We start from the raw sequence: 13,934 nt of genomic DNA on the forward strand, positions 1-13,934 counted from the left end.
AAATCCACCAACTTACACATTAACTCTGACCTCTAAGCAAACACTCCAGTAAGATTATTCGTAATTACTGAGTGAAGGTCAGTGCGGCTTCACTAATGCGTGATCACTGTGATTGATTACTAACCTCAAAATTTCTTCACATAGTTAAGCAAAAATAAGAGTAGCCAAAGTTTTAGGCCAGTAAATAATGTGGTACTCTTGGCATTCAACATTTTTACTCACTAATAAGACAAAGAACAGTCCCTTCAGGCATTCACATGGACATAGTTATTCATTCTGAGGTCAGACAAATATTTTCATGTCTATTTAAATTTGCAGTCTGATTCATAAATTCTGAGTCCGTCAGCGACAAAAACATTTACTTCAGCTGAACTCTTTCATGCAATCAGCTTTGAGGACATTTCCTGACAAATGCAAAACAAAAGGGAGAAGTGGTATAAATGCATCAAGAGTACTGTATTACTCTTATCTCCGAGCTAAAACGCACCGTCCCAGAGTTAATATATCTCTTTTTCTTTATTTTCTTCTTGGCATTCACCACCTGTTGGGAAGGAAGAAGAATAAAGACAGGAAAATTATCATTATTGTTTTCTGACCTTGTGAAAATGATAAAAATGTTCGTGCTTTGTGTCTGTAGGGATAATGAAGCGTAGGGACAAAATCCAATAACTGCACTAGGTTAGATGGGGGAGTATTGATCATGGTTTGCAGGTACATACTGATTATTATGGGAATCTGTATAAACACCTACGCTGTGCTTCGTATTTTACGTCCACATATGTGGGGATGGTTGAATGGTAACCCTAACACACATTTCAGTCGTAGCTATTACTAATACATCATGTGACTACATATTCGGTGAAGCATGACATTTAATGTTGTGAAATTAAACAATATAATTAAAAGTATATGGCTGGTGAGTGATCACACAGTTCTCTGTTTTTAATCAGCGTTACATTTAAATCTCTCAGCGAAAAAACATGCATAAAGATGTATGAATCATGAGGCCAAATATATCCACCGCTTATGTTATGGAACTGCAGACAAACATAAAGCAGAAGCCTGGAGGAAAATACACTGTATAATAAAGTCAACGATGACACACTCTCCTCCTTTCTCCTCCTCTTTGCAGACATCATTTCTCCTTTCTGCCTCTGTGCTTTCTGGAACTTCTTCTCAAATTTCTCTAACACAGATGATGCCTTATAGCAGTGCAACCATCACAACTGTCAGGTCCACATTATGTCACACAGTCCATCACCCTCAATTACACCAATCTACTGTAGCATTCGCCTGCTGTCTTCCCAACTCACAGAGCAAATGGAGGCCCTGTTCAAGACATGCACAGCAACCTGAAAAGATTTATTGAACCTATTAAATTAATATCTATTAAAATTGTCAACAGTGAAAAAGTGGTTTCATAGATTTTTTGAGAGATATGTTGATGCTGAATGAAGGGCACTGACCTGGGAGAGTTCATGAAGACACTGCCATGTTTTAGTAATAGAACCAATCTGCAATTCCACTGTCTATCTTTCCCTGTCCCAATCTTCCCTAATACTCTCTCTCTTGTCATTGGCACTGTTCTTTCTTTAAGCCACGTCCATGACTAATTCAGAGGCTAATCTAACATGGCAAGTGTTTTAATGAGCAGGGACTAACTAGAGCCTCTGAAGTAATCGAGGCCCAAAAAATCTCTCCATTCTCACTCTAAAAAGACACATCCTCTCTTATCTGCTGCAGCACCTGACTTCTCATCCGCTTTATGCCACATGGAGTGAGGAGAAGCAGAGGCGAGCTGTTGATGTCAAACAGTCACATCTCCGGCTCAAACAGTGGCATCGTTCTCAAGTCATTAAACTACACACACTTTGCTGAGCTAAAGGGGGCATGGATTTGCTCTCTGATCAAAAATAGTTTTCTACCACTGGTATCCCAAAATACAGCTCTTTGCTTTAGTGTACCAGCTGTTCTACAATTGTAGTAAAGGTATATCCAAACTCTTTACATCTCTAAAAACACCACAAAGCACCAGACCTGGAGTCTTTTCGGTAGCTGCCCCCTCCCTCCGGAACTCCCAACCCAAATGCTTGAGAGGCTGCGCAATCCTTTCTATATTCAAATCACTGCTCATCTTTATTGCTTTAATATAATTTAATATCAATCACAAACAGGCCTACAGTTAATTTAGAGATACCTTCTTGCTGTGAGGCAACAGCGCCACCTACTACATCTCCATTTATACTGAAACCATAATTCTGCTTTAAGGTAAATTAATAAACATCAACTACTCTCAAGATACCAAGCTGTATTCGTAAACAGAGGTTTAAGTAGAGCTCAGTTATTCATTAAAATTGAATACAGAACTCCAACTTGTCTTATGTAAAGGTAATTCACAGGGGAAAAAAAGAAAGAGGACGATAAATGACCAGATTCATCTCTACTGACCTCATAGACGTTCAGCTGGCTCTGACCTCGACAGAGCTCTTTGTAGCTGGTGGTGAATTCACCGATGAAATCATGACTGAAGAAAAGAGACATCACAAATTGATTTGATTTGAGATGTGCGAGGAAGAAAATACAATTACAGCAGAGGTTATGATGCTCAGATGGGATCTAATAATGACATTAGCAGCAATAAGGAGAGCACTGGAGAATCTGAGGAAAATGTTATTTATGATCAAAAACAGTTGAGATGGTGTGTTTGTGTGTGTGTGTGTGTGTGTGTGTGTGTGTGTGTGTGTGTGTGTGTGTGTGTGTGTGTGTGTGTGTGTGTGTGTGTGTGTGTGTGTGTGTGTGTGTGTGTGTGTGTGTGTGTGTGAGTGTATTACCTTCCATCTCTGTCCCAGTCATACACTTCCACTTTGATCGTTCTGTAAAATAAACAAATTTATTCCAGTGTGTGTGAGGATAAGAACGCAAAATCAATACCTTAACGCTGAGTTAACCTGAGCTACAAAGAATCTTTTTTTCTTTCACATTCAAAAAATTTTAAATGCATTATAAGGTTCGAATGTAAGTAAGGAAATGATTTATACCTCTTTGAATCTAGTCTGTGCAGCCAATCTGATCCTGGTTAGTTTGCTAGCATTTCATTCAATAAGGAAGGTAAAAAGTTGCTTTTTGTAGTTAATGAATCATTCTCTGTACAAAGACAGGCTTGACAGATTTGACAAAATTTGGAAGAAGTCAGGCTCACACTACAGGAGTTTCAAAACCCTAACTGATTATGAAATCGGGTTTCATCACACACAGAAAACTAATCTCTACTAATCTCTATCTTCTCTTGAATCTGAAACACATGCACACACTACAAGATTTAAAAAATTAATAGGGCATCACAATGAAGAGGATTTCATAAAGATACGTCACGCCTGAGGGAGCAATAAATGCATGGCCTCATCTGATGTCTCCACAAACAGCTGTGTGCAGAATGACTGACTGAGATGTTGAAGTGATTGGACTAAAATTCAGCGAGAAAACAAAAAGGTTGAAGAAATTAGTTTTGATTAGGATATTGGTGAGGAACAGGTTGCATGTCATTAGACAATAGCTGGATATGGGTTTCAGTTTCTCTCAACGATAGCATACCAGCTGTTAGCCTGAAAGGCTCATATGTTTACTGTTGCTTGGCAACACCTTACATGACCAGCTAATTGAACACTATAACCAACCCTGTTAACTCCCCCAGTAGTCCTGATTAATCAATCTGGAAAAAATAAGACCAACTGTCCTGTGGTATAATTTAAAGTATTTTACTGCACCGGGCAAAAATAAACCTCCAACTGTCTGGAAGGGAGCATATTTTGTAATTTCTTCTTGGTTGTCCTAACAAACAGAAAAATATCAAACAAGTGTGCGGACACACAAGAATATTTTCCCAGGAATAAGTCTGTTATAATTATTCTTTTAAATTGTTAATCAATGATAATGGTCATGCATATAGCAGAACTTCTACATACTAGGCAGCACTGACGCCAGGTGATTACAACTATGACTGACAATATGACTACTGATGATGAGTACTGTAACTGGAAGTGGAATCAACTCTGGTTTGGAAGAGGAACCTCTTCTCGATATTTCCACAGGAAAGTGGGTGTTGAAGGCTGTACAGATTGTAAATTCCTTAAGGTGAATTTGAGAGCTACATTAAAAAAAAAACCGACATGAAAAACCTTGACAAGAACACAAGAAAAACCACTTGATCTGTGAAGGCTGCTTATACAATAAAGCAGGTGGAGTAATTTATTAGAATGCCTGTTGATACTTTGGGTCAAAACCAGCCCGACTGTAATTACCAAGCCATTATATTTTTAAGTTAATTTAAATTTAATTTGCGGAGTATTAAATTAAAAGACTAAAGATTGCTCTTGCTCTGATTCGAACAAAGGCAGTGCAAACTGTGTTATTTCTACAAAATGCCAGGGACCCTGTTAATTGGAGTAGATTTCCCTTGCTATCAGACTCCTCAAAGGGAATCAGGCATCTTTCATGCTTCAACTCCATCAGTCTGAACCAATTAACTTCTCCAGGCAGGTGAGCAGAGGCCAGATCAGAACGAAGAACCTCTGTTGACACCTCGTGTGGTGGAGAGGTGGAGGTTTGACATGTTCTTTGATGACTTAAACACACTCTCGTGGCCGTCTACACACTCTCACATGCACACACACAGACAGCAAGTCTCCTCTGTTGTTCCAGCCACCTGTCAACATCTATGGAAAGGGAAGTGCAACCACTCTTGCTCCACGGCTCACTTTCTTTCTCACCTGTCAAAGCTCTTTCTGCTCCTCATTCTGTGAGGCTTAGTGTTTCAGATAAGACGCCACTAAAGCAGCCGATCCCGAATTTAAAATGTTCGCAATGGTTGAGGGCAAATCAATTAATGTCCCTGCAAATTTGAATGTAGTCAGAGACAGGCCCTAATCTCTGTTACAGCAACAAATAAATTAAAGGCAGAAAAACAATGGTGTATGAATTCAAACCATGTCATCCATTTAAAGTAGTATAAGGGCTCATTCACTCTGTGTGGCTTTGGTTTCCAGTGAAAAATCACATTGTGAGTATGAGCGAGTGTGAGTGCGCAGAACACTTTATTGTACATCATCAGTCACCCTACCTGTCATAGTCTCCATTGCAGAGCGCTCTGACAGGGATGGAAAAGTGTTGCCACACAGGGTTCAGTGTGTTTTTTATGACTTCAGTCTTGTGGCAGATGGTGAACCTGAGACACAGGTTGACACGGATTTAAACTCTGGAGAGACACATTTCTAAGCAGACTGTAAAAACTCTATGCTTTGCTTCCAGACTGTGTCTGAATGCATTAATCTTGATACCACTGAGTCCATGGTATCGCAAGCTAATCCTCTCAACCTTTGTCTCATCCTCTTACTCATCTTTCCTGAGTTGAAATGAAAAACCTATACCAAGATAGAGGATGACTCACGTGCCATCCTCATTGCTTCTGTAGAAGACCATAAAGGGGTCAGACTTTCCAAAGAAGTCCTTCTTATCAAGTTTGTTGGCACAGAATTGCATGGTGGCATAATCCTAGAGACAGGAGAGAAACACAGATTGAGAGAATTTAAAAAACAACAACTAAAGGGTGTGGTAAATCCATGCTGTTGTTTGCCTCCTTTTCTTTGTTTATCTATTCTGTGTGCCAAGACATAAAAGCACCGAAGCATCGAATAAAAGTAAAGAGGAAAGCAAAAACCAGACAGTGGGCTCAAGTTTTCAAAACCTGCAAATGCATTTAATGTGCAAATTCTGCATAACAACATTGGATGGGAAATATGATATGAACTGAAAACCTTGTTGTGATTAATATAATCACAGTAGCAGTATTAGAGACCATGAAGAGGCACCGAAATGTATTCTAAAATCCTGCACATGGAGCAGGGAGGGTTGTGTACAAAAAGGATGTGGAGTGTGTTAGTGCAGCTAATGATACATTAGAAAGGTTGGTATTACCATAATTATACTCATTTAGACAGTATTTCAATGCGTACTGCCATTACAAGGACAATGAACAAGCCCAATAATGCTCTCTAGGTTCCTGAAATCCTCTCAGGAAGGCATTGGGGTCCATTGTGTTGCAAAGAAGCTGCACAATGGCACAGACTGGGAAAAATCTGCAAGGTGCATCTTGTAACTTGATGACTGTTCTTTGAAACACGTTGAGTCTGCAGACGATATGTGTGAGTCAAATGCCTCATCTTCATTTGTTAAGTATTGAGACGAGATACAATGATATCCTTCAGCTCGCAGAGAAGACACTGTTCTACCCCCATCTCTCTGGACTTAAGGATTTGTACTGCAGCTATCAGATTTGAATTAGCACAGTGCTGTTCAGGGCCTCCATTGATTGTTTTGACCCACATCAGAATGATGTGACTTGACTCTAACCAGCCCCACACTGACCCCCATCACATCACTTTATCCCTTTGACACATGGAGGACACAGAGCAGCCTTCATCTGGCAGACGACCGCTGAGAGACAGAGATGGTATGCCATGAATATGCAGTTATATATAAGCATTTTTACTAAAAAAAATTCAGTTAATAGGATTATTGCTGTTCTCTCATATAGTTCATGATGAAATTAAGCTGAGCTGGTGTGTATCTACACATTTGTGATTTTGTTCTGTCAGATCAGCTTTTATCTGCGATCCTACTTATATGATAAGTAGTACATTAATTAGTTCAAGATTCCCAATCGGTGTAGGGGCGGCAGTGGCTCAGTGGTACAGCGGGCGGTAGAGTGGGTGGTCCAATGTTCCAATGTTCGATTCCCGCTCCCGCCCAAAAACACACGGAGTGTGAGCTGACAGCGGGAGGTGTCAGCTCACCTCCGGAGCACTGCCGAGACGCCCTTGAGCAAGGCGTCGTCCTCCTCACAAGATGCTCATTTGGGCGCTCCACAAAGGAGGTCCCCTTGTGTGTGGTTGTGTGTATTACAGGGGCCTGTACACACAAATATGTGTGTGTGTAGTTGATTGACTAACTAGAGTGTGTGATCTTAATTTCCCTTCAAGGATTATTACAGTATATAAAATTTAAAAAAAGAAAGATCTGTATTGATAGATTTTCAGGAGAACATTCAATTTTTCCAAATCTTATTTTAGTATAATTTGTGTATTTAAAATAGGTAATAAATATAGGAGTTTACTTTGGTCAGATATGCCAGCCTCTAAAAATAGAGACAGCCTATAACTGTCCTCCAAGTCCTAACATAGCATCTGCAATTACACTATCACGGTAACAGAGTGACTTAAGCCCTCATTAGGCACAGATAACACATAACCACTTCGGTGCGAGGCTGTTTTCTCTCATTAAGGAAGGGAAAAGGCAGAACATTAATTTCAGCCACCGAAGTTTAAGAGCAGCAGGGGAATACTGAATGCAGTTTGCATCTTTCTTTCTATCCCTCTTTTCGACAAAGTTATCGCTGCATGGGATAAGAGGCAGAGTAATGTGTAATGTATTGAATTCTGGTTACATAAGCATATATATTCCTTTATCAGCACTGGAATCTGTAGTGATCACCAAACAAACATGATGATGACATGAATTGGAAATTAACACAATTCTTCTGCTTCAAGCACCACTCCCTTCATTTAGCGCTTGTCTGCTATAAAACCCTCAGTTGATGGATTTTTATTTCAAGGAACAGTTTTATGTGTTAGAACAAAAAATAAATAAATGGTAGAAATTGCAAAAAGGCTGGGTACATTTTACGCTTGCAAAATAAGGCTTGCTGCAGGGATACACACCACAGAATCTGTAAAGTCAATGGTAATTGGGCTTGTTGTGAAACAGGAGTAGACGGCTTCTCTGTGCTCTACTTGTGTTCTAAAATATTGTGTGGATTACTTTACAAGTAAAATCAGCTATGGCCACAGCTGCGGTAAGGTGGATCTGAGAGGTAATCAGTCGATGCTCAGCATGTCATATGTGGCAGAGCTAACGAGAACCAGGAGGAAGCCCTTGATCCATGCAGAGGTTGGTTCTCTGTTTAATGACACCTGGCAAATACGGAAAGGTGAGACAAACTCGCATCTTGCTTAACCACTGCTGCACAATTTCCCCAGTTAAATCTATGCTGGTTTTTCATTTCCTCAAACAAGAGTTGTGTTGTGTACCTCAGGCAAAGCACCAACACTGCTAACTCCTTATTTTCATCTCAGGTGGAATGCAAAGTAAACCCCATCCATATGGAGGGTGGATATCCTTAACACACATAATTCCCCCTCAAACTATTTCTTTCCTCTGTTTCCAGGTCTTACTCCAACCAAAGACATTTCCATTCAGGATTTCATTAAGTGCAAACTGGGCAGGTCCAGGATAACATGCTTCTCTAATTGAGTCTGGGACAAAGAAAACAATCATTTGTACTACTGATGATCATTTGCATTTATATTACAAAACTGCTTCTTGAAGTGGTGCTTTGTAGTGATTATCCTTAATCTATCATCATTGTAGATGCAATGCACCTGATGACTCACAGTAGTACCTCAGTGATTGTGAACCCTGACACCTCAATCCAGTGAGGACCAAATTAGGAACATTATCATGGCTGCTTTATGATCAGAGGAGTGTATTTTTCTCACTTTCATCTGATGCTAGTAATTTGTCAGGAAATTAATGAATGCTTTTCCTAAGTAGAACTTAAGTCAGACTTTTTTCCTAAAGCTTTTTATCATTAGATGCATTCATTGGGATATCATCAAACATTTACACAATAGTTGCAGCTCAATAGATTGGTTTATTACCTCCAAGGGAGGGCCGTTTGGGCCAATATGTCCTCCTCTCTACTGGCAGCAATATAACGTGATTATATACTACCTTCATTTAGCAGGGCAGAGGGAAAGCCAATGGGCATTAGTGAACAGATACAGATTAACACACCACAGATAGGAAGAAATGCCTGTTTTAGTGATTGGAATGAAAGCGGCCTCATTAAATAGCAATTCAAACTCAATTCAATATTCACTATGTACACAAATTTCAAATGACAAATGCATTTACGTAGTGGCAGCGCGTAGCCTACTGATTTAATGAGGGACAGTTATGATATAATATATCTTACTAATTCGAGGCCATTAAACAGCCCACTTCATTTCAGCAGGCTTGTTAAAATTGCTAAATCTACATTATGTGACTGAAACAAAAATTTATTATTTCCCTGCTGCGTGTCGCAAACAATTTTGCAATGACATTCTACAATGATAATCACATACAGTAAAATTCCCATGTTCAGTTACACTTTAACCTTCATTGTTAAATGGCCTTTTCAATTAAAGCAGTTAACACTGGACGATAAATATTATAAAACCTAGTTTGTAAGGAGGTAAAAAATACACAAATTAAAAATGTTCAGACTTACTCTGCAGTTTCCCAACTCCTCAGCCGATAAGACAATGGTCCCACATTTTTTCCCAGGTATGCCACTATAAAAAAAAATACATATAAAGTAGGTAAATCAGTTTGAATGAAATGGAGTCAAAGACAAGAACTGTTTACACAACTGAGCTAAATTTCTCAGTGATTGTTATTGTTCACTCCATAATTTTAATTTCTCACCTCCTGTATGCCATTTCCAAAAGACAGCAATAACAATCATCAAAAAAAAAGTGATAAGACTGCAGTTAAACATTTCATACCATGGAGGATTATTTTACATAAAATAATAGTCAATAGATGTGCATTATGCAATGATTAAGTGACATGAGAATGACAGTTTGACAGCGCTAATGAGCACATTATTTTGTTTCCCCACTGTAACTGAATCAAAAGCGAGTTATAAATACTGCCTCTTGGGTTTTTTTTCGTTGATTATAGAATAAAACTGCTGAGCCCCAAAACTGCTCTGATCCCATTTTGACAGCACCTCTCTGAAAGTTAAAAGCTCTGCAGGCCTGCAGTTGTTTACCACAGACTTCTGCTCCGGCACATGAAAACGTACTGTAGTGAATGAGGGTTTTTTTGCATGTCTGTGTCTTATGCATCACCTTTTCAGTATCTTGGCGCTCACAAAAATAGAGACATTGCTGCAGAGCTTGGCCTAAATGATATCTGAAATAGTACAAAATGAGATTTTGTTTTAAATCTAATCCCATTAAGCTTTGAGAAGAAGTCAAACTCCATTGCTGCCAAGTCAGAGCAAGACCACATATCTACTTTCCCATCATACATTAACACTTCACTTGCAAGCTCTCCTGCCTTCATTTATAGAAAGAAATTACACATGACTCCTGCTGTGGTCTAAGCTGGAGGATAATTATTAGAAGGCCAGACTTGCTGCAGGTCCCCATCAAGCTGTGACAGCTGATCTGACTGTCGGTAATTCTGGACTCCATGCTGCTACATGTGAAGCGGTCTTTGACTCCAACAGCAAAAACCTGCATTATTTACAAATAGAATCAAAGGCATGAACCTGAATTGACTCATTATACAGGATGAGTATGCCAGGACCCCTTGAAAGAGAAAGAGGGAAAATCACTTTTTTTATCCATCTGTACAGGAAGTGTACAGAATAGTACAGAATGCTTCCATTAACCTTTACTGGCCTCACTCAGGTTTCTCCAACACACAATAAATGCATTGAAATGCTCCATGAAAGCAATTACTCCCACGACGTGTCAACTTGTGATCAATATCTCATTATAAATCCACAGTCCGAAAGCATCCGACAGTAAATGCTGCATGTTTTCCATGGGTTGTAAAGAGAAATATCACAGTGCCAGCCTTAAATAAGATAAAAAAAAATTGAAATTAAGCTATTGTGCTCTGAGAGAAGAGGTGTGCTTCATTCTCTATCTTCAAGCACCATGGAGACCAATCTCAAGGTGAATTAACTGTCCTTGAATTATTTATGTTCCACTCAGAGTCACCATCATGCAATTTGATGATGCTTCAAAGTGCTAGTAAACTCTGAACCATTGGGTCCAGTAAACCCCAGACAGTCCACAGGTCAACTTAATACTATCAACTCCCAATAATGACCAGCACTACTTTCAGATTAGAAATTGCAATACAGAGATCGGTAAAATATAAGCCTTGGACACATAAAGAGTTACATCACCCATCTCTAATCTCTGCCACTGAGATGACAGCAGGTACCAAACGGACAATGGCCTTTTAAATCAGGCATACATTATTGAGTGTGGCATTTTCCCTGACTAGTTAACTTGAAGAGTAAGTGAGCTTTGAATGAATAAAGACAGTTCCTGTCATCTATGTGTGGCACACAAATCCTTTTATACTGGCCAGAGTTGTTGCCAGTGCTCACTGAAATTTGACTGCTGGTGATATGAGGTGTCCGGAATCAAGAGGTCTCATTCACTGTCATTATCCACTCAGGTTTCCTTAGTGGAAAAAGGGTTTGATGATGAAATTATTTGAAATCTGCTGCTGTGGTCCTCCTTGTGTCAGGCTGCTACAGACCCATTAAGTTGATATGCTCTAATCAATGGTCATGTTTGTGTGTCGTATTTTTCTCACAGAATATGCCACTGTTGAAACATCTCAACATTAATCTATCTATCTATCTATCTATCTATCTATCTATCTATCTATCTATCTATCTATCTATCTATCTATCTATCTATCTATCTATCTATCTATCTATCTATCTATCTATCTATCTATCTATCTATCTATCTATCTATCTACCTACCTACCTACCTACCTACCTACCTACCTACCTACCTACCTACCTACCTACCTACCTATCTATCTATCTATCTATCTATCTATCTATCTATCTATCTATCTATCTATCTATCTATCTATCTATCTATCTATCTATCTATCTATCCATCCATCCACCCATGATGCTGTGCCAGTGACAGACAGCCATTGTTGAACTATGTCAAACAACAATGGACTAAGACATGACTTTGTGCTGATCTATGTCACATACACTCATGAGTAAACTATCCACCAAACTATTTTCAGTACAAAGTAAATCAAAGATGACTTTAGTGTTCAACAAGAATATCACAAGTTAGCAATCGATAATAACATAAATTTAAGGCCCCTCACATCTCCAAACAAACCTGACTGAGGTCACTTGTTATAGAAGGTAAACAAGGTAAATGATGCCACAACACAACAGAACAATGAAAGCATCTGCATCTATATAGCATTTGCTTCATTTTTCTATACAAATGCATCTACCACTGAGAAAGGGATATTAATATCAATTTAATCCATAATGCAATTCTGGAAAATTATCCATACTTTGTCTAGCTGCTTGCTTTTTATTTTGTTGGAATAGAAATCACAACCAAATGTAATGAGTCAAGGATAAGCAGTTGTCTGAAGACAATCTGGAGAGATGATCAGTGCAGACTGATCATGGCCTCCTCTGTGTTTCCAATGACTGGGTAATGTGATATAATAAAGGCTTAAATCTTTCCCCAATCTCAGCAATTCAGGTGAGTCATGAGTGCACTCCCGACATGCTAAGTAGCTATGATACCAAACACCAATCACAGCCTCTCAATAATTCATACAGTCACTTCCAGTCTTCCCTCGGCACTCAGCAGACACCATACCATATGGTTTTGACCAATCTGATGCCAGTCCGGGAGATGCATTATCAGAAAACCTCAGCGGGCCTCACATTATGTCATATTAGCTTCAGTGAAGCTATATCCTCTGCAATTGCTTCTGTGTGGTGGAAACCCAGAGGATCAGATAAAATATCAAAAACAAAACCAATAAGTAGAGACGGAATGAACTAGGGCCTTGTCGCAATGTGGCTTTCCTTACCTAAAGAAAAAAATGAAAGAAGAAATCATGCCATTATCTTTGCTCGCGTTGAAACAGAGTGAGCCACAGACATCTCGGCAGATCCTGTTTGATCAACTGAATGGAACAAGATCAAGGAGCATATTTCAGCATTAATTACTTTATATATGCCAAAGTTTCTGGCACTGCAGTTCTTCAGAATGCCGTTGAGAATACTGAACACATTAAAGTCACGGATTGCTAACAAAAACAAGCCCAAGAGATTACTCTGCATGACTTATTAGTCTATGCATATTCAGGCTCAGTGTATGGCCTCTATAGTTTCCCATTGAGAGGCGGTTACGGTCTTAAAATGGTGATTTAACACCCATATTTGTTACTGCTTTTGAGCGTAGAGGTGATGTGTATGGAGGTTGGGGAGATTAAAGTCCAAAGGGGTAGACGGAAGCAATTGTTGATGCCGCTCACATTAGGTCATTAGGATGAGGAATGGTCTTGATATTTAACAATGCTGCGACGTATCGTGCATATTGGAGTGGGGGAGGGTTGTCTGCTCAACAATACAAGTGAGAACCCAGGAACAAGAACATTTTCTTTTTGCTGTGCAGCTGTTGCAGGGAGGATCTACATATATTTCTACAAGACAACGCTGCAGTTTTTTCATGGTAAAAAGATAGCTACTTTACAATCTCACACTTAGAGTTAAGCAAATTTAAATACATTATCTGGTGAGGTGAAGTGCAATAACACATGGAATAAGATAACTGTCAGTATGCAAAAGCATTAGTCAAGTAAATCTGACTAGGTTACTAAAGTCAATAAATCTTTCAGATACTGGCAAACTGAAAGCTCTAATTGGTTCAAATTGAGTCAAAGACCAACAGAGATCGAGAATAGACAGGAAATCTAGCTTTGTGCCATTATGAATGTTTGGGGCAGTAGGCAGATCATAATAGAACAGAATTAGACAAGGTTGACAACATTCTATGTGGGTTCAAACGGGATTATCCTAATCTCCTTGATCTTCATACACCGATAAGCATCCATAATCCTTCACCTCAGCAGGATAAAAAAAAAAGCTCAGTGGCTAATTCAAAACGCACACCAGAACACCTAAGTGTGCTTCTCTTTGAGTGAAAAGCGAGCTGCTTCCTACTGCTGCTGCTGCGAGGGGAGTT

At 39.2% G+C, this 13,934-nt stretch overlaps 1 protein-coding gene across 2 annotated transcripts in view; it reads right to left on the reverse strand.

Moving 5' to 3' along the window:
* Window positions 1-13,934, reverse strand: part of cpne5a (copine Va) — a 63,569-nt gene that overhangs the window by 22,825 nt on the left and 26,810 nt on the right. For both annotated transcript variants that reach the window (XM_068331177.1, XM_068331185.1), the window contains 6 exons: window positions 9,386-9,449; window positions 5,444-5,547; window positions 5,117-5,221; window positions 2,832-2,873; window positions 2,449-2,524; window positions 488-541 (listed from right to left, as the gene is read on the reverse strand). In XM_068331177.1, coding sequence (XP_068187278.1) covers window positions 488-541; window positions 2,449-2,524; window positions 2,832-2,873; window positions 5,117-5,221; window positions 5,444-5,547; window positions 9,386-9,449 — 445 coding nt within the window. The remainder of the gene's footprint in view (window positions 1-487; window positions 542-2,448; window positions 2,525-2,831; window positions 2,874-5,116; window positions 5,222-5,443; window positions 5,548-9,385; window positions 9,450-13,934) is intronic.

The sequence above is a fragment of the Antennarius striatus genome, chromosome 2 (genome assembly GCF_040054535.1).
Source record: "Antennarius striatus isolate MH-2024 chromosome 2, ASM4005453v1, whole genome shotgun sequence".
NCBI lineage: Eukaryota > Metazoa > Chordata > Actinopteri > Lophiiformes > Antennariidae > Antennarius > Antennarius striatus.